Source organism: Herpailurus yagouaroundi, unplaced genomic scaffold, assembly GCF_014898765.1.
Source record: "Herpailurus yagouaroundi ecotype Mexico unplaced genomic scaffold, PumYag 29, whole genome shotgun sequence".
Lineage (NCBI taxonomy): Eukaryota > Metazoa > Chordata > Mammalia > Carnivora > Felidae > Herpailurus > Herpailurus yagouaroundi.
This window is the reverse complement of record NW_024412377.1, coordinates 39,276,810-39,303,308: the sequence shown is the minus strand read 5'-3', so window position 1 is coordinate 39,303,308 and position 26,499 is coordinate 39,276,810. Positions and strand designations below refer to the sequence as shown.

Genomic DNA, 26,499 nt, shown 5'->3' with positions numbered 1-26,499 from the left:
CGCCTGCGCTCTCAGTCGACTTTACTCCGCCTCCGCGGCCGCGGTACCGGTTCAGGGAATCCTGGCGGGATGGTGTTGCGGTGCCAGGTAAGGGTGGGCGCCCTTCCAGATGCATGAGCCCCCTTTTCTTCCCTTCACAGACCCGGCCCTGCTCAGCCGGATCCCTGCCGAAGCCACCTTGGTCGAATCTTACGTCCAGGGCCGCAACCACCACCACTAATGTGGCCCCGCCGGGCTTCAGAGGCTTTGCTTGGGCTTCCTTAACGAAGGTCAAGTTCTCTCGCGAACTCTTGGTCTCCGAGGTGCCGGCGTTAGAGATTTCTTCTAAAGGCACCCTCAGAACCTTTGCCTCCATGCTTCTCAGATTATACATTTTGGCGAAGAGACAGTTTTCAAATTAAAAATGCACTTAACTGAGAATTCTTGTAAAAAGAAAAAAAAAGGGGCTTCATATAAGCATTTGCAGGCCTCTGATTATTTCATAGAGAAAAATTTGCACAGTGGAACAGGTGGGTCATTTTACTTGGACAGATTTCTTAGATACCAGGCTGACGGCATAGGTTTGTCCTAGGAAATACCAATTTATCTTGTATTTCAAACCCACCTGCTTTTACAAATGTCCGGGTTTGTGTGTTGCATAACTTAATCCTTTGCAGCTGGGTTCAGTGTAATGTGGACTTGAATCAAAGGTCCTATGACAACTGTGAAAGACGTGTCTCGGTTTTTTTTTGTTATTTATTTGTGTAATTTATCGCTTGACTCAGACATCTGTTCACCACCAAGGGTTTATAAAAGGTGCTATAATTTTATGTGGAATAAAGACTAACTTCATGGTTTTTAAGAAGATACCGTTAGGGTTTTAGTTGTGGCAAGCTTACATTCATAAAACTAAAAATCATCTGGAAATCAGTCTGAATTGTGCTTACAACATAAAGCGTTTTCAAAATTTGAACTTGTACTTATACTAACATTTTTATGGGTGATTTAATTTTCTCTAACTGAAAATTGGTCTTTGATTCAAGTGATTGGAAAGCAATAGAGCCCACCGAGACAGAAAAGGTCTATTATGGTTATTGTTAAAGGCATTTTCTCTCCTTTTCAGGTTGAAGTGTTGTATTTTGCAAAAAGTGCTGAAATTGCAGGAATTCGTTCTGAGACTATTTCTGTGCCACAAGAAATAAAAGCATTGCAGCTGTGGAATGAGATAGAAGCACGACATCCTGGGTAGTTAAAAATTTTAGAATACTTATGATTAACAATTTTTAAATATTTAAAAATGAGTAAATGATTAGAGAAAAAAAGCTGATTTTTATTTCCATGCACAATTCAGAAAGGATCATTAGTTGTATTTTTCTGCAACTACTCCAAAAATCTTAAATTCTGGTATCTAAAAATGCATAATTTCTTAAGGTTAAAGGTATTTTACTAAAAAATCCACAGTGAGCTGGAATACTGCCAAAGGGACATGATTATATTTGCCTGTATGATTTACAAAATACTAAAAATGTGGATTCTGCATTTTTATAACATTAAATGAGATTGTTACAAATTAGGTTGAAAATGTGTGCTTTGAATTTTATGTCCTGCCCCTTCTTTAGAGAACTCAAAGCAGAAATTTCTAAGATTAAAAGAAAAATGAAAGATCACAGACCTTAGCTACTGTTGAATTTGAGTTTTTGCAATGTTTAATATTTTTCTGGTTCTTGAAAATGTGTAATTTACTGCTGTGGTTCCTACCTCAAGTCCTTTTTGCAACAAAATGTAATTACAGCTTATTTAAAGGTGTTCTAGGAATATTTTGTCATTTAAGTCTGTATAGATTTTTAACTAGGAAGTCTTAGTGTAATATAAAAGATCCTCCAAAGTGTGGGTTTATAAGAGAAAATTACTTCTTGATTTCATGTCTTTTAACTTGCTCTGAAAGTGTCCTGATAATCATTGAAATGAGGTGGGGCTTCTGTTCTGCTTTACTTTTAACCTTTTACCTCTTGAGAGACACCTGGTTTTGTAGGAAAATTCTGAGATACACTTAGTATACTTGTATACTCAGAAGATCTCCTGGGGAGGGCAGGTACTGATTAGAAAATTTCTTTTTCTCTCTCTTTTTTTTTTTTTTTGACCTGGTCTCAATGTTGTCTAGTCTAGTATTTTGGGGGGAGGGGGATTTGTTTAACTCCCCAAGGCACATAACCTCCATTAAAGAATTGTTAGCATTTTACTGTGTACTTTGTGGTGAATAAGTAGGTTCTTCAGTGAGTATGTACTTTCTCTGCAGAGTGTGAATTGGCTTAATTAGTAACTTTGCAGGTGATGCCTCATGAAGTAATATTTATGGCTATTTTTAGTTGCAGCTGAAGAGATTGGAGATCTAACACTGCATTGATACTTCTAATTACGCTTTTTCCCCTTCAGATTGGCTGATGTCAGAAATCAGGTGATATTTGCTGTCCGTCAAGAATATGTCGAGCTTGGAGATCAACTCCTCCAGCTTCAGTCAGGAGATGAAATTGCCATTATCCCCCCCATTAGTGGAGGGTAGTACTCTTGAGCCACTTGGGTGTGTGAGGTATGTTTTTCTTAACCAGTCTTGTGGACAAGGATCACAAAGACGATAGTATACTCTTGGTAAGTCTGCCTACACCAATAAAGAGTTAGTGCAGACAGACATGTGCATACCTGCCTTTCATCTCTGCATCTGTTCTCTTGTAAGCACTTTAATATAAAGTCAGTTTGATATGTTCATTCTGTTGAATTCAGATGGTTTATGGAAACTATATTATGTGTCAGGCACAGCGCTGGATGCTGGAGTATTAATATTCCTATTTTGCAGGAAGGAAAACTGAAATTCAGAGAAGTTAAAAAACTTGTCTACACTCACATAGCTAAGAGGTGGCAGAGCCAACATTTGATTTCAGATTATTGGATTCTCTGTACTTTTTCACAAAGATGCTTATTAATCCAGGAAAATAGCCCTCTTGGGCACAGAGAAATGTGGAAAAATTGCATAGCCAGAAAGTGAAAAGATCACTGTGCTTAGTAAGAAAGCTTACCATTTTCCAGGTAGAAAGAAACAGCTTTATTATGATAGCTGTGTTGCAGGTAGCTCTGGGACCCATTGCGTCTTGCCATCTTTACAAATAATCTAGAAATTAATGATTATCTTCAATTAAAGAGTTTTGGCGAGTTAGGAATGAAAGAAAGCTTTCTTAGTTTAATAGGGCTTTTCTCCAGAGTCAAGAGTAAATACCATACTCATTGGCAAAATCTTGGCCTCACTAAAGAACGAAGCGTACCCAGGATGCCAGTTTTTTTTTTCACCTGTTATTTTCTCCACTTTGCTGGAGAGCAGTGCCCCAAAAAGTGAGGAATATATATTGCAAAGCAAATTGCCCACAATAATGATAAAGACTGGATCTTTCTTAGTCCTCCTGTTTGGAAATAATGGAATTTCTTGATTTGTATCTCAGTTTTACTTGGAAACTGGTCACCATATCACTACCATGATTTTAGAAAAATGGCATTTTTCAGAGTTTGGAATTTATTCAGAAACAGTATGCTGCCATTAAACTGTGTGTGTGTGTGTGTATGTGAGAAAGAGAGATGGGAGTTCTCTGGAAATAGGAAGATTACTTAACAGCATTGTGTATTGTTTGAAGGTGTCTGAAAGGATTTGTGACATGGTTTTATTTATTTATTTTTTTATATAATTTATTGTCAAATTGACTAACATATTAGTGTGTAAAGTGTGCTCTTGGTTTTGGGGGTAGATTCCCATGGTTCATTGCTTACACACAACACCCAGTGCTCATCCCAACAAGTGCTCTCCTCAGTACCCATCACCCATTTTCCCCTGTCCCCCAACCCCCCATCAACCCTAAGTTCTCTGTATTTAAGAGTCTCTTACATTTTGTATAAGAGGGAGTCCCTCTCTCTCTCTATTTTTTCCCCTTCTCTTCCCCCAAGGTGTTCAGTTAAGTTTCTCAAGATCCATATACAAGTGAAAACATATGACATCCGTCTCTGAGTGATGTATTTCACTGTGCATAATAGCCTCCAGTTACATCCACATTGCTGTAAATGGCATGATTTCACTCTTTCTCATTGCTAAGTAGTATTCCATTGTATATATAAACCACATCTTCTTTATCCATTCATCAGTTGATGGACATTTGGGCTCTTTCCATAATTTGGCTATTGTTGAAAGTGCTGCTATAAACATTGGGGTACATGTGCCCCTATGAATGACACTCCTGTATCCTTTGGATAAATTCCTAGTAGTGCTACTGCTGGGTCATAAAGTAGTTCTATTTTTAATTTTTTGAGGAACCTCCACACTGTTTTCCAGAGCGGCTGCACCAGTTTGCATTCCTACTAACAGTGCAAGAGAGTTCCCGTTTCTCCACATTCTTGCCAGTATCTGTTGTTTCCTGAGTTATTAATGTTAGCCACTCTGACCGTTGTGAGGTGGTATCTCAGTGTGGTTTTGATTTCTTTTTCCCTGATGATGAGTGACATTGAGTGTCTTTTCATGTTTCTATTGGCCATCTGGATGTCTTTGAAAAAGTGTCTACTCATGACTTCTGCCCATTTCTTCGCTGGATTATTTGTTTTTCGGGTGTTGAGTTTGGTAAGTTCTTTATAGATTTTGGATACTAACCCTTTATCCAGTATGTCATTTGCAAATATCTTTTCCCATTCCGTTGGTTGCCTAGTTTTGTTGATTGTTTCCTTTGCAGTGCAGAAGCTTTTTGTCTTGTTGAGATCCCAATCTCAACATTTTTGCTTTTAATTCCCTTGCCTTTGGAGATGTGTTGAGCAAGAAATTGCTGTGGCTGAGGTCAGAGAGGTTGTTTCAAGCTTTCTCATCTAGGGCTTAGATGGTTTCCTGTCTCACATTTAGGTCTTTCATCCGTTTTGAGTTTATTTTTGTGTATGGTGTCACAAAGTCGTCTAGTTTCATTCTTCTGCATATTGTCCATTTAGTTCTCCCAGCACCATTTATTAAAGAGACTGTCTTTTTTCCATTGGCTACTCTTTCCTGCTTTGTCAAAGACTAGTTGGCCATACATTTGTGGGTCCAATTCTGGGGTTCCTATTCTATTCCATTTGTCTATGTGTTTGTTTTTGTGCCAATACCATACTGTCTTGGTGATTACAGCTTTGGGGTAGAGGCTAAATTCTGGGATTGTGATGCCTCCTGCTTTGGCTTTTCTTTTTCAATATTACTTTGGCTATTCAGGGTCTTTTGTGGTTCCATACAAATTTTAGGATTGTTTGTTCTAGCTTTGAGAAGAATACTCGTGCAATTTTGATTGGGATTGTATTGATTGTGTAGATTGCTTTGGGTACTATTGACATTTTAACAATATTCTTCCAGTTCATGAGCACAGAATGTTTTTCCATTTCTTTGTGTCTTCTTCAGTTTCCTTCATAAGTTTTCTATGGTTTTAGCATGCAGATTTGTTATATCTTTGGTTAGGTTTATTCCTAGGTATTTTATGGTTCTTGGTACAATTGTAAATGGGATCAATTTCTTGCTTTCTTCTTCTGTTGCTTCATTATTGATGTGAAGAAATGCAACCGATTTCTCTACTTTGATTTTTACCCTGTGACTTTGCTGAATTTGTGTATCAGTTCTAGCAGCCTTTTGGTGGTCTTTCAGTTTTCCATATAGAGTATCATGTCATCTGCAAAAAGTGAAAGTTTGACTTCTTGTTTGCCAGTTTTGATGCCTTTTGTTTCATTTTGTTGTCTGATTGCTGAGGCTAGGACTTCCAACAATATGCTAAACAACAGCGGTGAGAGTAGACATCCCTGTCATGTTCCTGATCTCAGGGGGAAAGCTCTCAGTTTTTCCCCATTGAGGATGATATTGGCTGTGGGCTTTTCATATATGGCTTTACAATATTTAGGTGTGTTCCTTCTATCCCTACTTTCTTGAGGGTTTTTATGAAGAAAGATGCTATATTTTGTAAAATGCTTTTTCTGCATCTATTGACAGGATCATATGGTTCTTATCCTTTCTTATACTAATGTGATGTATCACATTGATTGATTAGCGAATATTGAACCAACCTTGCAGCCCAGGAATGAATCCCACTTGATCATGGTGAATAATTCTTTTTACATGCTGTTGAATTCAATTTGCTAGTATCTTGTTAAGTTTTTTTTGCATCCATGTTCATCAGGGATATTGGCCTGTAATTCTCCTTTTTTGTGGGGTGTCTGTCTGGTTTGGGAATCAAGGTAATTCTGGCTTCATAGAATGAGTCTGGAAGTTTTCCTTTTGTTTCTATTTTTTGGAACAGCTTGAGAAGGATAGGTATTAACTCTGCTTTAAATAAACTCTGGTAGAATTCCTCTGGGAAGCCCTCTGGCTCAGGACTGTTATTTGTTGGGAGATTTTTGATAACTGATTCAATTTCTTCACTAGTTATGGGTCTGTTCAAATTTTCTATTTCTTTTTGAGTTTTGGTAGTGTGTGGGTGTCTAGGAATTTGGCCATTTCTTCCAGGTTGTCATAGTATTCTCTGATAATTGCTTGTCTTTCTGAGGGATTGGTTGTGATAAACCCATTTTCATTCATGATTTTATCTGTTTGGGTCCTCTGTCTTTTTTTAGAAGTCTGGCTAGGGATTTATCAACTTTGTTTATTTTTTCAAAAACCAGCTCTTAGTTTCATTGATCTGTTCTACTCTTTCTTTGGATTCTATATTGTTTATTTCTGCTCTGATCTTTATTATTTCTCTTCTGCTGGCCTTGGAGTGTCTTTGTTGTTCTGCTTCTAGTTCCTTTAGGTGTGCTGTTACATTTTGTATTTGGGATTTTTCTTGTTTCTTAAGATGGCCTGGATTGCAATGTATTTTCCTCTTAGGGCTGCCTTTGCTGCATCCCAAAGGGTTTGGACTGTTGTGTTTTCATTTTCATTTGTCTCCATATATTTTTTAATTTCTTTTTTAATTTCCTGGTTGACCCATTCATTCTTCATTTTTTTAAATATGAAATCTATTGTCACATTAGTTTCCATACAAAACCTAGTATTCATCCCAACAGGTGCCTTCCTCAATACCCATCACCCACCCTTCCGTCCCTCCCACCCCCCCATCAACCCTCAGTTTGTTATCAGTTTTTAAGAGTCTCTTATGTTTTGGCTCCCTCCTTCTCTAACCCTCCCCCCTTTTTTTTTTCTTTTCTTCCCCTCCCCCATGGTCTTCTGTTTCTCAGGATCCACATAAGAGTGAAAACATATAGTATCTGTCTTTCTCTGTATGACTTATTTCACTTAGCATCACACTCTCCAGTTCCATCCACGTTGCTACAAAAGGCCATATTTCATTCTTTCTCTTTGCCACGTAGTATTCCATTGTGTATATAAACCACAATTTTTTTTTTTAAAATTTTTTTTTTTCAACGTTTATTTATTTTTGGGACAGTAGAGAGACAGAGCATGAACGGGGGAGGAGCAGAGAGAGAGGGAGACACAGAATCGGAAACAGGCTCCAGGCTCTGAGCCATCAGCCCAGAGCCTGATGCGGGGCTCGAACTCACGGACCGCGAGATCGTGACCTGGCTGAAGTTGGACGCTTAACCGACTGCGCCACCCAGGTGCCCCAAAACCACAATTTCTTTATCCATTCATCAGTTGATGTACATTTGGGCTCTTTCCATAATATGGCTATTGTTGAAAGTGCTGCTGTAAACATTGGGGTACAAGTGCCCCTATGCATCGCACTCCTGTATCCCTTGGGTAAATTCCTAGCAGTGCTATTGCTAGGACATAGGGTAGATCTATTTTTAATTTTTTGAGGAACCTCCACACTGTTTTCGAGAGCAGCTGCACCAGTTTGCATTCCCACCAACAGTGCAAGATGGTGCCCATTTCTCCACATCCTCGCCAGCATCTATAGTCTCCTGATTTGTTCATTTTAGCCACTCTGACTGGCATGAGGTGGTATCTGAGTGTTTTGTATTTTGTGGTATATGAGTGTTTGTATTATGACTTGTATTTCACTGATGAGGAGCGACGTTGAGCATCTTTTCATGTGCCTTTTGGTCATCTGGATGTCATCTTTAGAGAAGTGTCGATTCATGTTTTCTGCCCATTTCTTCACTGGATTATTTGTTTTTTGGGTATGGAGTTTGGCGAGCTCTTTATAGATTTTGGATACTAGCCCTTTGTCTGATATGTCATTTGCCAATATCTTTTCCTATTCTGTTGGTTGCCTTTTAGTTTTGTTGATTGTTTCCTTTGCTGTGCAGAAGCTTTTTATCTTCATGAGGTCCCAATAGTTGGTTTATGCTTTTAATTCCCTTGCCTTTGGGGATGTGTCAAGTAAGAAATTGCTGTGGCTGAGGTCAGAGAGGTCTTTTCCTGCTTTCTCCTCTAGGGTTTTGATGGTTTCCTGTCTCACATTCACATCCTTTATCCATTTTGAGTTTATTTTTGTGTATGGTGTGAGAAAGTGGTCTAGTTTCAACCTTCTGCATGTTGCTGTCCAGTTCTCCCAGCACCATTTGTTAAAGAGACTGTCTTTTTTCTATTGGATATTCCTTCCTGCTTTGTCATAGGTTAGTTGGCCATACTTTTGTGGGTCTAATTCTGGCGTTTCTATTCTATTCCATTGGTTTCTGTGCCTGTTTTTGTGCCAGTACCATGCTGTCTTGATGATTACAGCTTTGTAGTAGAGGCTAAAGTCTGGGATTGTGATGCCTCCCACTTTGGTCTTCTTCAAAATTACTTTGGCTACTCCAGCTTTCTTTTGATTTCCAGTAGCATGATATATAGTTCTCCATCCCCTCACTTTCAATCTGAAGGTGTCCTCAGGTCTAAAATGAGTCTCTTGTAGACAGCAGATAGATGGGTCTTGTTTTTTTATCCATTCTGATACCCTATGTCTTTGGTTGGAGCACTTTGTCCATTTAAATTCAGTGTTATTACTGAAAGATATGAGTTTAGAGTCATTTTGATGTCTGTAGGTTTCATGCTTGTAGTGATGTCTCTGGTACTTTGTGGTCCTTGCAGCATGTCACTCACAGAATCCCCCTTAGGATCTCTTGTAGGACTCGTTTAGTGGTGTGATGAATTCCTTCATCTTTTGTTTGGGAAGACCTTTATCTCTCCTATTCTGAATGACAGACTTGCTGGATAAAGGATTCTCGGCTGCATATTTTTTCTGTTCATCACATTGAAGATTTCCTTCCATTCCTTTCTGGCCTGCCAAGTTTCAGTAGATAGGTCTTCCACTAGTCTTATGGGTCTCCCTTTATATGTTAGAGTGTGTTTATCCCTAGTTGCTTTCAGAAGTTTCTCTTTATCCTTGTATTTTGCCAGTTTCACTATGATATGTCGTGCAGAAGATCGATTCAGGTTACATCTGAAGGGAGTTCTCTGTGCCTCTTGGATTTCAATGCCTTTTTCCTTCCCCAGATCAGGGAAGTTCTCAGCTATGATTTGTTCAAGTACACCTTCAGCCCCTTTCTCTCTCTCTTCCTCTTCTGGAATTCCTGTTATACGGACATTGTTCTGTTTGATTGCATCATTTAGTTCTCTAATTCTCCCCTCATACTCCTGGATTTTTTTTAATCTCTCTTTTTCTCAGCTTCCTCTTTTTCCATAATTTTATCTTCTAGTTCACCTATTCTCTCCTCTGCCTCTCCAATTTGAGCTGTGGTCGCCTCCATTTTATTTTGCACCTCATTTATAGCATTTTTTAGCTCCTCCTATTTCTTAGTCCCTTGATCTCTGTAGCAATAGATTCTCTGCTGTCCTCTATACTTTTTTCAAGCCCAGCGATTACTTTTCTGGCTATTATTCTAAATTCTTGTTCCATTATATTGCTTCAATCGTTTTCGATCAATTCGTTAGCTGTTGCTACTTCCTGGAGTTTCTTTTGAGAAGAATCCTTCCATTTCGTCATTTTGGATAGTCCCTGGGGTGGCGCAGAACTGCAGGGTACTTCCCCTGTGCTGTCTGGAGTAACTTGTGTTGGTGGGCAGGGCCACTGTCTGACCTGCTGTCTGTCCTCAGCTCACCGCTGGGGTCACAGTCAGACTGGTTTGTACCTTATCTTCCCTTCTCCCAGGGGCAGGACTCACTGTGGAGTAGTGTGCCCCCCGTCTGGGCTGCTTGCACACTGCCAGGCTTGTGGTGCTGCTTTGATGGGATTTGGCGTGTTAGCTGTGGTGGATCTGCAAGGTGCACAGGGGTGGGAGGGGCAGGCTTAGCTAGCTTTGCTGTCGGTGGTCACCTGCGGGAAGGGCCCTTCAGCACCTGGAGGGAGGCAGACCCATCGGAGGGATGGATCCATAGAAGCACAGCATTGGGTGTTTGCTCAGGGCAAGCAAGTTCAGTGATGGGAACTGGTTCCCTTTGGGATTTCGGCTGGGGGATGGGCAAGGGAGATGGCGCTGGCCAGCGCCTTTGTTCCCTGCCGAGCTGAGCTCTGTCTTCCAGGGCTCAACACCTCTCACCCCCATGTCCTCTTGCCCTCCCACTCTCTGAGCAGAGCTGTTGACTTATAACATTCCAGATGTTAAGTCCTGCTGGCTGTCAGAACTCATGGAGTCCGGCCCCTCCGCTTCTGCAAGCCAGACTTCAGGGGCTCTGCCTTGCCAGGTGGGCTGCCCCTCCACTGCCCCGGCTCCCTCCTGTCAGTCTGTGTAGCATGCACCGCTTCTCCGTCCTACCCTCTTCCGTGGGCCTCTTGTCTACACTTGGCTCCGGAAAGTCCATTCTGGTAGTCTTCTGGCGGTTTTCTGGGTTACTTAGGCAGATATGGGTGGAATCTAAGTGATCAGCAAGACGAGGTGAGCCCAGTGTCGTCCTGTGCCACCATGTTCACACCCATTCATTCTTTAGTAGGATGTTCTTTAACCTCCATGTATTTGGAGGTTTTCCAAACTTTTTCCTGTGGTTGATTTCAAGTTTCATAGTGTTGTGATCTGAAAATGTGCATGGTATGATCATTTCTTTTATATTTATTGAGGGCTGTTTTGTGATCCAGTATGTGATCTATCTTGGAGAATGTTCTGTGTGCACTCGAGAAGAATGAATGTATCTGTCAAGTCCATCTGGTCCAGTGTATCATTCAGGGCCAGTGTTTGTTTATTGATTTTATGTCTGGATGATGTGTCCATTGTTGTAAGTGGAATATCAAAGTCCCCTGCAGTTACCACATTCTTACCAATAGGATTGCTTGTGTTTGTGATTGTTTTATATGTGTGGGTGCCTCTGAATTGGGTGTATAGACATTTATAATTGTTAGCTCTTCTTGATGGATAGACCCTGTAACTATGATATAATGCTCTTCTTCATCTCTTGTTACAACCTTTAGTTTAAAATCTAGTTTGTCTGACACAAGTATGGCTGCTCCAGCTTTCTTTTGACTTCCAGTAGCATGATAAATGGTTCTCCATTCCCTCACTTTCAATCTGAAGGTGTCCTCAGGTCTAAAGTGAGTCTCTTGTAGACAGCAGATAGGTGGCTCTTGTTTTTTTATCCATTCTGATACCCTGTGTCTTTTGATTGGAGCATTTAGTCCATTTACATTCAGTGTTATTATTGGTATGAATTTAGAGTCATTGTGTTATCTGTAGGTTTCATGCTTGTAGTGGTGTCTCTGGTCTTTTGTGGTCTTTGCATCGTTCCACTCACAGAGACCCCTTAGGATCGCTTGCAAGACTGGTTTAGTGGTCATGAATTCCTTCGGTTTTTGTTTGTCTGGGAAAACCTTTATCTCTCCTTCTATTCTGAATGACCGGCTTGGTGGATAAAGGATTCTTGGCTGCATATTTTTCCTATTCAGCACATTGAAAATTTCCTGCCACTCCTTTCTGGCCTGCCAAGTTTCAGTAGATAGGTCTGCTACTATCCTTACGTGTCTACCCTTATAAGTTAAGGCCCGTTTATCCCTAGCTGCTTTCAGAATTCTCTCTTTATCTTTGTATTTTGCCCGTTTCACTATGATATGTTGTACAGAAGATCAATTCAAATTATGTCTGAAGGGAGTTCTCTGTGCCTCCTGGATTTCAGTGTCTGTTTCCTTCCCCAGACTGAGGGAAGTTCTCAGCTATGATGTGTTCAAGTATCCCTTCCACCCCTTTCTCAGTCTCTTCTTTTTCTGGAACTCCTATGATATGGATACGATTACGTTTCATTGATTCAGTTAGTTCTCTAATTCTCCCCTTGTGGTCCAGAATAGTTTTATCTCTTTTTCTCAGCTTCATCTTTTTCCATATTTTTATCTTCTGTTTTACTTATTCTTCTCTCTGCCTCTTCAGTCCTCACTGTTACTGCCACCATTTTATTTTGCACCTCATTTATAGCAGTTTTAAATTCATCATGAGTATTTTTTAGTTCCTTGATCTCTGCAGCAATAGATTCTCTGCTGTCTTCTATGTTTTTTTCAAGCTCAGCGATTAATCTTATGACTATCATTCTAAATTCTTGTTCAGTTATATTGTTTATGTGTTTTGATCGATTCTTCAGCTGTCATTTCTTCCCGGAATTTCTTTTGAGAATTATTCTGTTTCATCATTTTGGCTAGTTTTCTTTTCTTTCTCTCTTTTTTTTTTATTGATCAAAGTCTATTGTAAATTTCTTTTTTTTTAATTTTACTTTTAATTTTTTAAAATTTACATCTGAATTACTTACCATATAGTGAAACAATGATTTCAGGAGTAGATTCCTTAATGCCCCTTACCCATTTAGCCCATCTCCCCTCCCACAACCCCTCTAGCAACCTTCAGTTTCTTCTCCATATTTATGAGTCGCTTCTGTTTTGTCCACCTCCCTGTTTTTATATTATTTTTGTTTCCCTTCTGTTTTGTCTCTTAAAGTCCTCATATGAGTGAAGTCATATGATTTTTGTCTTTCTCTGACTAATTTCACTTAGCATAATACCCTCCAGTTCCATTCATGTAGTTGTAAATGGCAAGATTTCATTCTTCTTGATTGCCGAGTAATACTCCATTACACACACACACACACACACACACACACACACACACACACACACACACTCCACCTTTTATTTATCCATTCATCCATCAGTGGACATTTGGGCTCTTTCCATACTTTGGATATTGTTGATAGTGCTGCTGTAAACATAGGGGTGTCCCTTCAAAACAGCACACCTGTATCCCATGGATAAATGCCTAGTAGTGCAATTGCTGGGTGGTAGGGTAGTTCTAGTTTTAGTTTTTTGAGGAACCTCCATACTGTTTTCCAGAGTGGCTGCACCAGCTTGTATTCCCACCAACAATGCAAAAGAGATCCTCTTTCTCTGCATCCTCACCAACATCTGTTGTTGCCTGAGTTGTTAATGTTAGCTATTCTGACAGGTGTAAGGTGGTATCTCATTGTGGTTTTGATTTGTATTTCCCTGATGATGAGTGATGTTGAGCATTTTTTCATGTGTTGGTTGGCCATCTGGATGTCTTCCTTGGAGAACTGTCTATTCATGTCTTTTGCCCATTTCTTCACTGGATTAGTTGTTTTTTGGGTGTTGAGTTTGATAAGTTCTTTATAGATTTTGGATACTAACCCTTTGTCTGATATGTCATTTGCAATTATCTTCTCCCATTCTGTCGGTTGCCTTTTAGTTTTGCTGATTGTTTCCTTCGCTGTGCAGAAGCTTTTTATTTTGATGAGGTCCCAGTAGTTCATTTTTGAATTTTGGCTAGTTTTCTGTCCCTTGTGTGTTTTAAAAGCTTGTTATGTGGCCTGCACCTGTGAGCACTACTCTATTAAAGAGGGATCATACATTGTCCAGGGCCTGGCCCTTTAGGAGCTGTTTTTTGGAGTGTTACTTGCTCTCTGTTGTTGTGACTCTGGTTGCTTTTTCTCCCTACTCGTAGTGATCCTTTGGACCCTCCACCACGTGTGCTTTGATTTGTTTGTTGAAGTAGCCCTCGAAAAGAAATCAAAGAAACAAATACAAAAAGACAAAAAACATCAGCTATAGCAAAACAACGGGGTTGAGGCATTGTTGATGGGAGAGGTCTTATCCCATACAAAGAGAGAAATGACAGCGGCGGGGAAGAAGAAAAGAAAAGTGAGCAGGCAGAGAAACTCTACAGCTTATTCCAGAGAGAGAGGAAAATAAAGAGATATAGAACAGGTGTAAAGAGAATAGATTAAATATGTCTGCTTAGATAAACCAACAACCAGAATAACCAGACTACAGGAGAGAAGTAAGAAGGAGAAAAGGAAGAAAAATAAATAAAATATATAATATATATGTATATAATAAGAATTGTCCAAGAATTAAATCAGGCAGTGCAATACTGCTGGGTGCCTTGGAACTGGTGGCAGTGCTGATCTGGAGGAGCAGCTCTCTGGTTTGTTAGTGTCAATCCCGCTTTGGTAGATACACAGTTACCAGGTATGGAGGGGCATGGTTTGGTGTAGGCGGCTCCCGCCTCCACTGTGGGGCCCGCAGACCGATCCCTGAGGACCCATCTTGGTGGTGATGGGGAGAAAAATGGTGACACCACAGTCTCTGCTCCATCATCTGGCTGTCCCAAACCACTCTGTTCAGACCATGTTTGCAGTGCTGCAGGCGCGAACAAGGCAGTTTGTTCTGCTCCCCCGACCCCATGCCTCCCTGGCGCTCGGCTGGGACTTAAACCCCGATGTTTTACAGATTCTCTCTCCATACACCTGGGATCTGGGGAAGTGCCACTCGGTGCCACCGATATATGGCTTATGGCTGGTGGGCGCAGGCAGTCTTTGTCCTTTGAAAGGTTATATACCTTCTTCCCACAGCACTCCAGGAAGGGGATTGCTTTCTCCCACTGCAGACTGTGCCTCTGAACTAGTTACTGAGCCTGGGGAAAGCCCTGCAGTTAGAGATTGGATCTTTCTCCCTCCCGGTCTGTAGTTTTTCTCTTGTTCAGATACAGTCCTAGGCTTCCCCAGCCTCTGTTTCTCTTCCCGTTGTCTCTCCGCAGAGGGGATCCCTTCCCTCCATGCCTACACAGCCTGTTTTCTCTCTTCCAGTTTGCAGTCACGCATCTGTGGCCTGCCAGGTTGTCCCCGTGGGTCCCTGGAGACATCTTTCACTCTGCAGCCCTGACTCTTGGAATTCGAAGTCCTTTGGCCTTAACGCTGCTGTGTTTGAGAGACAAGGGAACTTTGGGTCCCCCTACTACTACACCATGTTGGATCCCCTCCCTAACATGTGGTTTTAGAATCCACATCCTTACAGAATCAAAGTGGTAGGAATTTGGTATGGTTTGACGTTCACAGACCATGTTCAGGTTACATGTAAGTTATTGTAAGAAGCTCAGCTGCCATGTACAGGAGGTTGAAACATCCTGGAACCCAGTGGAATGTGAATATTTGTGCTTTTCTTTCTTTCCAGTAGCTGGAAGTATAGGAAAAAAGACATTGGATTTAGTGGGATTCCTTGGTTGGAACCACATTGAAGGAGTGCTTAACTCCCCTGAGCCTTCTCTCTCTTGCCTTTCATTGTGAATGAAATCCCGCAGGATTTATGATTATATCCAGACTCCTCATCCGGCAAGACCCAGCCCACGTGCCCACCCTCAGCCCATCTGTTCTCTCCCTCACATCCTGAGCTCCAGCCTCCCTGCAGGTTCTGGAGGCTTTGTATTTGCCATTCCCTGTCTCTGCCTGGGGGTCTGTTCTTCTATTTCTTTACAGGCTGCTTTCTTTTAGGTCTCACCTCTCTATAGTATGTCTTCAGAAAGGCTTTCTTTGACCCTCTTAAATAGCCCCTTCACCAGCACCCATGCTCTGTCTCAGAACCCTGTTTATTTTTATAAGTTACCCCTATTTATATTTTTTGTTTATTGCTTTGTTTCTCCCATTCCCATATAGGTGCCCTGAGCACAGGAGGCAGGTTTTTTGTTCCCTGGTCCTTGTCTAGTGTGTGGGGTTAGTCACTTAGTGAGAATGTAACAGATGCTTGATAAATGAAATGAGACATGCACGGCAGAGGACTTTGTAGGACATCTGGTGATAGGCACGCAGTTCATTTCCTTATTTCCTCAGTTACTTAACTGGGATTATGCCCGGTTATGAAATGAACTGAGTTCCTGTGGAGTCACCATTGCTTCTGTTCTCCCTCTCTCCCTTTTGGATAAAGAAAAAACCAGTTCTAGGTGTGGTGCATGGTGATGTAGTGATCAGAGGTGACGTTTGTGTGTGGCTGAAGGTGTCGATGTCTGACCTATACCACGATAGGAGATAAGAGTAGCAATTCCAGAATTTGGAATAAAGTGGCATATGAGGTAGATTACAGTTCCTTTTATATATCCTGCTTGATTCATTGGGAATATTTATAAATATGTTGAGTTTTGCTCAAATTTTACACTTATTTTTATCATTCAGTTCAAACCATGACTTCTATCACATGTAGTGTACAAAAAATATAAATTGAAACACAGTGAGTTTGGTGTTTTGCCTGTAGTACCAATGTTAAGGTTTGTTAATATCTTCCAGGAAAGATATGAATGAAATTGAAGAGAAATCTAAAGATATAATAAAATTCACTGCTGAGAAACTCTCCATAGATGAAGTCTCACAGTTGGTGGTTTCTCCACTCTGTGGTGCAGTATCCCTGTTTGTAGGTAAGTTGTGATTTTCACAGTGTGGGTTGACTGCATAAGACAATAGAAATCAGCAAGTGTTTTCCATGCTCAGTGTCAATAGAGGATTTTAAGATACTAAGAGCAGTAACCCATGGTGGGTAGACACTTTTTAATTTTTATTCAGATTCAAACCAACCTGTGTTAAAGGCATTAAAAGAGTAGAATAAGAGTCATTATTTTCAAGGAGAATTCTGTATGTTCCAAATATTGAGGGGAAAAGATGGTGGTGATACTAACTTAATGATAGTCCTGGGAGCATAATGTTTCCCATCCTGGTTTGTCCTATGAGTATTTTTGATAACATTTGCCTCATTAGCGACATTGTATTTCCTCATCTTTATGATAATTATTTTTTGGTTTTCTAACCAAATGTTTGTTTTTAGAAAATTTGAAAGCAATTTGTAGGCAAATTGGTGTGCTGCTGAAATAATCCTTTTTTCTGTTAATGTATTATTTCTATTGTAAGGAAACCTTAATATTTTTCTTTTTCTTTCTTTTTTTTTAGGGACTACAAGAAACAACTTTGAAGGGAAAAAAGTCATTAGCTTAGAATATGAAGCATATCTACCAATGGCGGAAAATGAAATCAGAAAAATTTGTAGTGACATTAGGCAGAAATGGCCAGTCAAACACATAGCAGTGTTTCATAGACTTGGGTATGATTTCCTTTAGCAATTAAATAGTTAATTGCATTTGTTTTCCATCATTGTGCTGATTTTAATTCTGGAATCGTCTGTAGGAATCCTGTATTAGCATGAGAGGAAGGTTTGTGTATTATTCTGGCAGACAGGCAGACGGTAGATAGCACCTCAAGGGCTGTTCGTTTCATTGTAACATCTGGAGAGCGCCTGATGCTAAAACAAAGTCCAAATGTGCCAAACTCTAAAAGGCCTTGTGCAGACACAAGGCCTGTGCTAATGTGTGCTAAAGTCCTTGAGGCCTTTTAAGAATTGTTTTATAGTCTGGACTCTATTTGTATGATAAGTCTGTTAATAGATTTTTTTTAATGTAGTGCCTTTGAAGGTCATTAAATTAGTTGCCTGTTTATACCACTAAGAAGAGTGGAGTTCTAGACTTTAAAAAGAGCCCAGCAATTGAGACTCCATTTCTGTTATGTTACATTAGTTGTTATTTTGTTATTAAAAACTAAATTTCATCAATTCTATTCTTTAATATTTGTTTCTGCTTAATATGCTAACAAATTAGGCACAACCTCAGCATCCCCTCTGCTGAATGCAAACAGGATAAATTACTGTTTTTTAATTAACCTGAAGTTTAAAGTAGAACTGGATATTTAGTTGTAAGAATGCTTTACTGGAATTTTTTTTTCATGTGTTTAATATCCTTTAACATGTGGATTCAGAAGAGATGGCAGTTTTTCTTCTTCATTTTGTTAAAGCTTAGTTCCTGTGTCGGAAGCAAGCATTATCATTGCTGTGTCCTCGGCCCATAGGACTTCATCCCTTGAAGCTGTGAGCTATGCCATTGATACTTTAAAAGCCAAGGTGCCCATATGGAAAAAAGTAAGGAAATATCTAATTTTGCCATTTGGACATGGTTTTTCTCACAAATTGTTTAAAAGATAAGGAATGAGATTACATGTAGAACTTGTATTCTAGGGTCTTCCCTGACTCTATAGAATCATGTTTTCTTTATCTGAAATAGTATTTATGTAATATCTCCTTTCCAAAGTTTGTTAAACATGAAAAGTACATGCCCCAAAGAAATGCATGGCACAGATTAGGCCTCAATAGTTGGTAACAATTGGAGTTCCTTGTCTGGACTTTTCCATTGGTTCATATATGAATTCATTCACTTTGGATTAGAATTCCCTTGAGTTAGTCCTGTGGAGAGTGATAATAATGCACAGCTGTTCAGCAATAGGTAAACAAGATTTCTCGAGGCAAAAGAGCAAGAAACATTCTAGAATTTCTTCTTAGGAAAAAAGAGTGGGGTATTGCCTCTTTGGAGAAAATGCATAGTGAGTGGATTTTCAAACATAAATAGGAGATTCTAGCTCGTTTTCTGTCAACACATCAAACCAATCAGTAAGAGCGAATCTCTGGTTAAAGAGGACATTCTGAAGGGATGAAAAGACCCAACTCCTTAAGTTCTTCCATGGTGTAGTAACAGTAACAGTGGGGTTGTTCTGAACTCTCAAACTTGTAATTGCCTTTAAGAGTCTAGAATTGCCCACAGCATTTGGCTGGGTAGCAAAGCCAAGGAGGGAATTAACGTCTCAGATCAGAGAGCAGAGCGTGTCTTTCCTAGGAGCCTGCTGGCTCCGTTTGTGGTAGAGATGAACAAATTGGACTCTTACACAGGACCTATGAAACCCAGTGACCATGTTTTCTGAATAGAAACTGAAACCGGGGTGCCTGGGTGACTCAATTGGTTAAGCGACCAGCTTCTGCTCAGGTCATGTTCTCACAGTTCGTGAGTTTGAGCCCTGCATCGGGCTCTGTACTGACAGCTCAGAGCCTGGAGCCTGCTTCCGATTCTGTGTCTCCCTCACTCTCTGCCCCTTCCCCACTCATGCTCTGTCTCTCAAAATAAAGTTTAAAAAAATTTTGAAATGAATGAAAACTGACACCTGTTCTTATAAGGGGATACTTTGGGATTTGAAGATAGGATTTGTGACAGAAAACAGTCTCTGTGAAGCTCAGCTATGGTGGCTTTGCTTTGAACAAAGCTGCCACCATTTTGATAGACTACATGAGGCAGTCTCCTGAATAGAGTGAGTCAGGGAGAGCATTCTCCATTGAGTTGTGAATCTGGGTGGCAGAGGTAGCTTTTTTTTTTTTTAATTAATTTTAATTTAATTTAATTTTTTCAGATAGTACAAGCAGGGGAGAGGGGCAGAAGAAGAGAACCTTTTTTTATTTTTTAAATGTTATTTATCTTGAGAGAGAGAAAGAACACATGCATAGGGGAGGGACAGAGAAGGAGAGAGAGAGAGAGACAGAGAGAGAGAGAGAGAGAGAGAGAGGGAGGGAGAGAATCCTAAGCAGGCTCTGTGCTATCAGTGCAGAACCCAACAATCCATGAGAGCATGATCTGAGCTGAAATCAAGAATCAGATGCTTAACCTGCTGAACCACCCAGGTGGCTTAAGAGAATCTTAAGCAGGATCCATGCTTAGTGCAGAACCCAAGTGGGACTTGATCCCATGACCCTGGGATCATGATCTGAGCCCAAATCAGAAGTCAAACACTCAACCACCTGAGTCATCAGGCACCCCAGTTGCTCTCCTTACCAAGGGGAAAGAATGGACAGCCTGCTCATAGAAAGTAGATGAGAGAGTAGGTCCCTGGAATAAGAGGGTGGGCAGGATTGGGGCATCCTCTCATCTTTATACTTCAAGGTCTAGCTGAGCTTTCTGTTTACTTTTCTGTCTGTAGAGGTTGAGAGGGTATATACAGTGTTCAGAGGAAGGTCGAATTTGGATTTCTGTCCCTCAGAAATAGGATTTGACTGGAGATTGAGAAGAAAGATTGATACATTCTTATTCCCCTCCCTTCCGAGTATCATCTCAATTCGTGTTGGGTTCTAGTCCCACCTGTGCTTTGAGATCATTGGTGAAATAGCCGGGTAGGCAGGTAGGTGGGGCACACACTTACAAAGCAATTGTCAATTGTCTCTAGGGTAGAGCCCAAACCTGCTTAAGAACTTCTGTGGGTGGTCACTTAATTTCACACCTAGTGGAAATATCCCCTCAGCCTGTGGAAAAGCATATATAGAAATGCTGAAGTAGATGTGTTTGGAAAGAAAAAAGTGTTTAAAATTATTAAAGACCTTGCATCTTCCCTGTGTAACCTTGCTCAGGCTGTCTCCTGACATGGTCCCAAATGGAATTGTTTATTCCATTCTGTAGTTGTACTTTGCCTTGTTAAGTCTTCATGTCAGTGTTTTTCCCACTGGATTGGGGTCCTTAAGTGGAGGGAACAGGTTTGTTCAGTTTTCTCCTTTCAGTGCCTCAAACAAATGTTTATTGGATTGTTGGAAGAGTAGCAGATTTAACTAGATTCATTTGCCTGAATTTTTCTGATGCAGTTGAATTTATTAAGCCACTCTGTTTTGAATACCTGTTATGGTTCTGTTTTTCAGGAAATGTATGAAGAATCATCATCATCTTGGAAAAGAAACAAAGAGTGCTTTTGGACAGCCAGTGATTAATTCACACATTTTTTTTTAGAGAACTAAAATTAAACTTGGTAAACTGTCTTTAATCACATTTTGATTTTTCTTTTCTAGAAGTTAAGCTAGTTTACTGAAACACAGTCTCTTGTGTTACACCAGTGGGACAAAAGGGAGAAAAAAAAAATGAGTGTTAGGATGAAGGCTTATGCAGGAGCCACAGATAGAGGAAAGACTTCAGGGAAAAAATGGTAGAGTAAATTTAAATGTGAGGAAAGATGCCTGTGGTAGACACACCATTCCATGAAGTAGGAAATTCAAATTACTTATATATTTTTTTCAATGAGAAGCAAAATGAAAGCATTTTATTTTCTTTGAAAGTAATAGTAGATGGTCAGTGAGTGAAATATTTTGTGATTTTGTGGATATTTTTGTCCTTTGGATATAATGTTAGAGTTCTAGTATATTTCAGTTTATTGTGAGAAGTAGTGGTCAAGAAGCCAGTAGTTTGAGTCTTGATCTCAAATCCTTGAATGAACCTGTTGGAGAATTTGAAAACAGAGTCTTGGATGTCTCTGGAATCTAGCTGCTACTTCTGAATCCCACTGCCGCAACTCTCGTCCAAGCCACCGCTCCATTTCTCTTGGACCGTTGTTGTGGCCCTGCTGACAGCACCCCTCCTGACACTCTTCCTTCTCCCATGTGGGTCATTTCATCCTCCTCAGAGCCTTCGGAGAGCTAATCCCATGCTGGAGCCCCACAGTCCTCACCGTGGTCTATGGTCTATATGCTTGGGCTCCCGCCTGCCCCTCACCTTGCTCCAGCCCCCCTGCTTTGCTGTGGCTGGTATGTAGCAGGCTTATTCTGTCATAGGGTCCTTTCTTGTCTCTTTGTGTAGAATGCTCTTCCCCCAGATATTCCCATAGTCTGCTTCCTCACTATTTCAAGTCCCCAGTTAAACGTTCCCTCCTCAGAGAGCCTTCTCTATCTTATTTAAAACCGGAATCCCCTTCCTTTACCCTGCCTTGTATCTTCTTGTGGCCCTTAATGCTACCAGTTGTACTGTATCTATTAGTTTCTTCCCATCACCAGACTACAGACTTCTTGAGGTCAGGGACTTGTCTCTGTCAGGTGTGCCCTAACCACTACCATGCACCAAAAAAAAGTGCTGTTGGTGTTGAGTATTGTGCTCCAATTAAACACACCTGACACGTGTAGCTGTAGCCCTTATGTGTGTGTAAAGGTATCTGGTTAAATGCATGAGTGGGTAGGTTTCCCCTCCACTTCCTCCCCGTGGGCCATTCTGTAACATCTTAGTTACTTATTGGGCATGGAGTTTGTGAGCATGGTATATCTTAAGGCAGGAATGATTTATGATGTAGTTAGTTGCTGACCCAGCAGAGGGCAGTAGAGCCAGGGCTAAAGTAAGAGCAACTTGAGTGAGGTTTTTAGTCGGTTACTTTTCTATGCAAAAACTTTTTGCATGGAGCCAAAAAGTTCAGTTTAGTTAGCCTTTTTCTTTAAGTTAGGTCAGAGTGGTTCTTAAAGTAGTGTCTGACTTTGAGTACAATTATTTCCATTGTTTAATTGGTATCAGAGTTTAAAATATTAAGGGTTTAAGTTATACGATAGGATGAGGATGGAAATTTTTAAAATGCTGTTTAGAGTTTTTAAAAGGTGATGTAGAGTAAGTAAAAGGAATTACTTTTTAAAAAATGAGTAATTATAAAACTATTTTCCAGTTTGGGAATACGGGTCTATTCTGTGCCAGAGCTGATGTTCTTTTTGTTCATGGTTGTATTTTAATGTACGATGTGTACGAGACACACTGTGATGGTTCTGCAGTCAGCGGCCCTTACGACTTGGTTCACCGGGACTGAGATGGGCAGGGCTGAGGAAGGCGTCTGAGCAATCACCTGATGCGGGAATGGGAGACACGTGTGTATCCATGGAAATGGAAACATGTGCCACCCAAACTTTGCATTAATGCGTCAGTCTGTACAGTGAGGGCCAGTCGGTAAGCTGGATACGTAGCTTTCACAACACCTAATACCTTTAGCATATTTAATCCTTAAAATATTTAAACCCTCCTGCTTACTACTAAAACTAGAGTAAAAAAAAAAACCCTGAATGTTTTGGCAAGTTGCAATGGTTTGGCCAACTTTTTTTTCTCTCTCTTCCAAGTACACGTTTGGAGAGAGAAGTTGTGCTTTAGAGCAGTGCTTCTCAAACTTTCAATATGGAACGTGATTCGTTGGAGAATCTTGTTAAACTTCCCTTCGGATTCACTTCTGGATGCCGTGGAGATACACATTTGGTAACGGGCCCCAGATGATGCAGGGCTGCCTATCTGTGGACCACACGTTTAGAAGCAAGGTTTTACATCTAGTCCGTAAACTATGAAGGCAATTGAAGGTTCTTACAAAACAACCTGTGGTCACTGCTAGTAATGTAAGAAATTAGATACATCCTCACTCTTACATGGAGTCTTGAACGTGTTCTGAAGCAGGGTGAGTGCATACGATGAATACACTGAAATATACGAGCCATAAAATCAGAAGTCCAAAGTCAGTAACTGTATTTTCAAAACAACTTTAATTATAATTTAGTAATGTGGTATGAAGAGTGGTTTATAATTAAACACTTTAGAGTCTCATTCTTAGTTAAGAGCTTTTCTCGTTAATGTTGATTACTTTTCCAATGATTTCTCAGGAATCAAATGAGTTGTGCAACTTGATGAACATGATACGTTCATTTTTATATTTTTGGAGAGAAAAAAGGCAAAAACCAGTTAATCAAAAACAAATATACTTAATCACATCTTAAAGATTTATACTTTACATGAAGGAAAATATCCAAGATCCTTTCTCTTTAGAAAATGTACAATTCTAACATAGTCGTGCAATATATACATTTTATCTGTCAAAATAAACCAGGTACAGATGAAAATGTAGCCATATGTAAATATAAAAAAACGGTTTCATCCTTTAAGGTTCGAAGAAGTAGTTAACACTTTTTATTTCAGACTTTACCCTCATGTTTATCTTCTACCTCTAGATGTTTAGTCTTTCAAGTTGTTTAAAATGGGTATTTGTTAATACACATGAAGGGCATAGTCCTGAAAAGTCATGAATGCAGGTATTTTTCGTGTGCAAATTGAAAAAGTAAAGTTAGGCCACAGTGGAGGGATCCTATTTTCTGTTTAATGTCTTAATCGATATATATATATTTTTAAGTTTTTTGTTAGAGCGAGTCGGGGAAGGGTGGAGAGAGAGAATCCTAAGCAGGCTCCGCACCATCAGCGTGGGAGATTTTAATAACTTACAGCTGTATATCAGGAGAGGGAAATACATTATAAAATTATACCTTTTATGATAGTTTTTTGTATAATCACTTATGTGATTAGGATAAATTGGGTTTAGTTCTTTTTCACAGTTAATAATTTCTACTATTTTATAAAGAGAACACTGCCAGCTAGAAAAAAAAATCTCCAGTTCTTTTGCTACTAAAATGAATGATGCACAATTTCAAGTCTCAATGCAGCTTCTTTACAAACTATTTTACTATTTTATATGGCTTGTGTGGCAGCCATGCATGAAGCAACTCTTTTTAATCACATTCTACAGATCTTGTCTATATATACCATTTATGAAATGGAAACTTTAAGATGGTGTTTTTTAAGCCCCATATTATACTTACTTTTAAAGCAAAAGTAAGGCTGACTAGGAACACATAACTTGTTTTCAAGCAGTGGGGTTTTGTTCTTTGATTTCTTGGCTGAATACTCGCCTTTGCTTAAAAGTGTTGGAGAAATACTCCTCACTAGAGCCCCTGCCTCAAATCTGTTGCCCATTTAGGCCACTTGCTCCTGGCGCAGTGCTTCTCTGTTGGGGTGACTTTTGCCTCCCAGGAAGTGTGATACAGTGTCTGGAGATACTTGTATATTGTCACAACTTGGGAGAGAGGATGCTCCTGGCACCTGGTAGCTGCCAGGGATGCTGCTCAACACCCTACTGTGCACAGGACAGCCCCCTGCAAGGAGTCACCCAGACCCTTGTCAGCAGGGCCAAGGCAAAGAAACCCTGCTCCAGTGGAATAAATGGCACAGAGACCAGTGGCTAAGTTTTTAGGTTGTAGTAAGCCAGCTGCTTCATGGAGACAGTCCTGACGAGGTACACTACCTAAGCCCCGGCTTGGCCAAAGCACTCAAGCTCGCCGTGGGCATGTGACCTCAGTTTAGTGCTTCTGTAAGAAAGGCGAGGCAGAGTGAAATAAAAGGAATGACCTGCTAGAATTCTTTGTATAGCACCCCGAAGAACTAGTCTGTATATGTACACAGTAGTTACATGGTTTCTTAAATATTCTTTATCAACTTAGGTTTTTCCTCCACTCTTTAAAAAAATTTTGGACTCAAAGTATTTGAATCCACACAGCTGTTATAAGAATTGGGCTTTAGCACATCTAGAGATAGCCAAAGCAATAAGCCCCTGCCATTTTATGGCTGATTTTTCCACCTGGTTTGTTTTGCTTTGTCAAATACAAAATAAGTTACCAGACAACACAGATAGCTCTAGATAGCTCGCAGGAGCCAGGCCAGAAGAGCAGTTGGGCCTGATGCACACAGGCACGTACTTGTTTTCAAAGTCAGGTTTTTTGAGGATTGTCTGTAATTGTAAGAAATCCAGATCTTCGACTTTCAAAACTAAAAGCATTGCTGCTGAACTCCAACCCAGTCTTCTCATTTTATAATGAGGACAGTGTAGTTTAAAGAGGCCAAGTGATTTGTCCAAAGCTTTAGGTATGCAGTTTCTGACATTAAATAGTTCCCACTTGCCTTTGCCTCTGCCTTTCTCCCAGTCCCTCCTGGAGAGTGTGTGGGCTCAAACAAAAGAAGGTGCGGGAGAAACGGTGGCGTTCCAAGGCAGTCCATTTACGTTAGCGACTGGGATGCTTGTTAAAATATGGACCACTGGGTTTCATCCTCTTTTGACCAAATAAGTGTTCCAGGAGTTGGGACCTAAGGAGCTACCTAATGAGCATACTTGCCCAGGTGGGAGTCATTCTTCTGAAAGTTTAAGTCCTCCAGCAACACACAAGCACAGAGGGTGCACCTGCTAATTTGGGGGCTTCCAAGGTCTCCTCGTAATTTGCAAATTCCCGAGTTTTGTTTTGTACTTTGTTTGCACTGCCTGAAATTCCAACAATTAGAAATTCACCGTGGCTTATTTTTCTTGTCTAGCAATAAAGGAAAATAGCTCCCTGGAGTTAAAGGGATTATTCATGCAAGTAGGTAAGTGAGATGATTTTTCTTCCTCACACCTGGTGTAGAGCAGCTGCTCCAACGAATTGGAGATTTGGATGCAGGCCAAAGGGAGGTGGCTAACCCTGAATTACTAGAGAGGAAGGCACGCCTTAGTGGGCTTCTAGAAGATGGGGACACCAGGAGGTAGGTGCAAGAGTGGTTTAGTACGGAAGGAGGAAGGATGCCAAAGAAACGACTCCTCTTCCATAAATTCAAACTAGGTCCCTGCCAGGCAGTCAAGTCAGCCAGTTGTGCATGGTGAAGGAGAAAGGGAACTTCCTACTTCTTTTGGCACAGGCTGGGCCTCTAGTAGATAGGGTTTTACCATCAATGTTGTGATACAGATTTTAAACAATTTTGCATTTGACTTCTAAACTACCCTCCCAGCCCCCACCCCCTTAAATGGAGGTTTCCTCTGTAGGAAGCACACTCTAGGCTCCTACC

The 26,499-nt window shown here is 40.4% G+C and overlaps 1 protein-coding gene across 2 annotated transcripts; it reads left to right on the top strand.

The window, feature by feature from the left end:
• On the top strand, window positions 1–20,848 carry MOCS2 (molybdenum cofactor synthesis 2). Of its 2 annotated transcripts, none has more exons than XM_040496845.1 (6): window positions 1–87; window positions 2,413–2,566; window positions 16,469–16,596; window positions 17,123–17,273; window positions 18,017–18,140; window positions 20,724–20,845. In XM_040496845.1, exons 2-6 carry the CDS (start codon window positions 2,460–2,462, stop codon window positions 20,790–20,792), a joined length of 579 nt encoding a protein of 192 aa, XP_040352779.1. In that variant the 5' UTR covers window positions 1–87; window positions 2,413–2,459; the 3' UTR covers window positions 20,793–20,845. The 2 variants fall into 2 exon arrangements, with proteins under 2 accessions (XP_040352779.1, XP_040352770.1); XM_040496836.1 differs by lacking the exon at window positions 1–87 and adding an exon at window positions 1,111–1,224 and having other exon boundaries at window positions 20,724–20,848.
• Window positions 20,849–26,499: the final 5,651 nt, after the last annotated feature.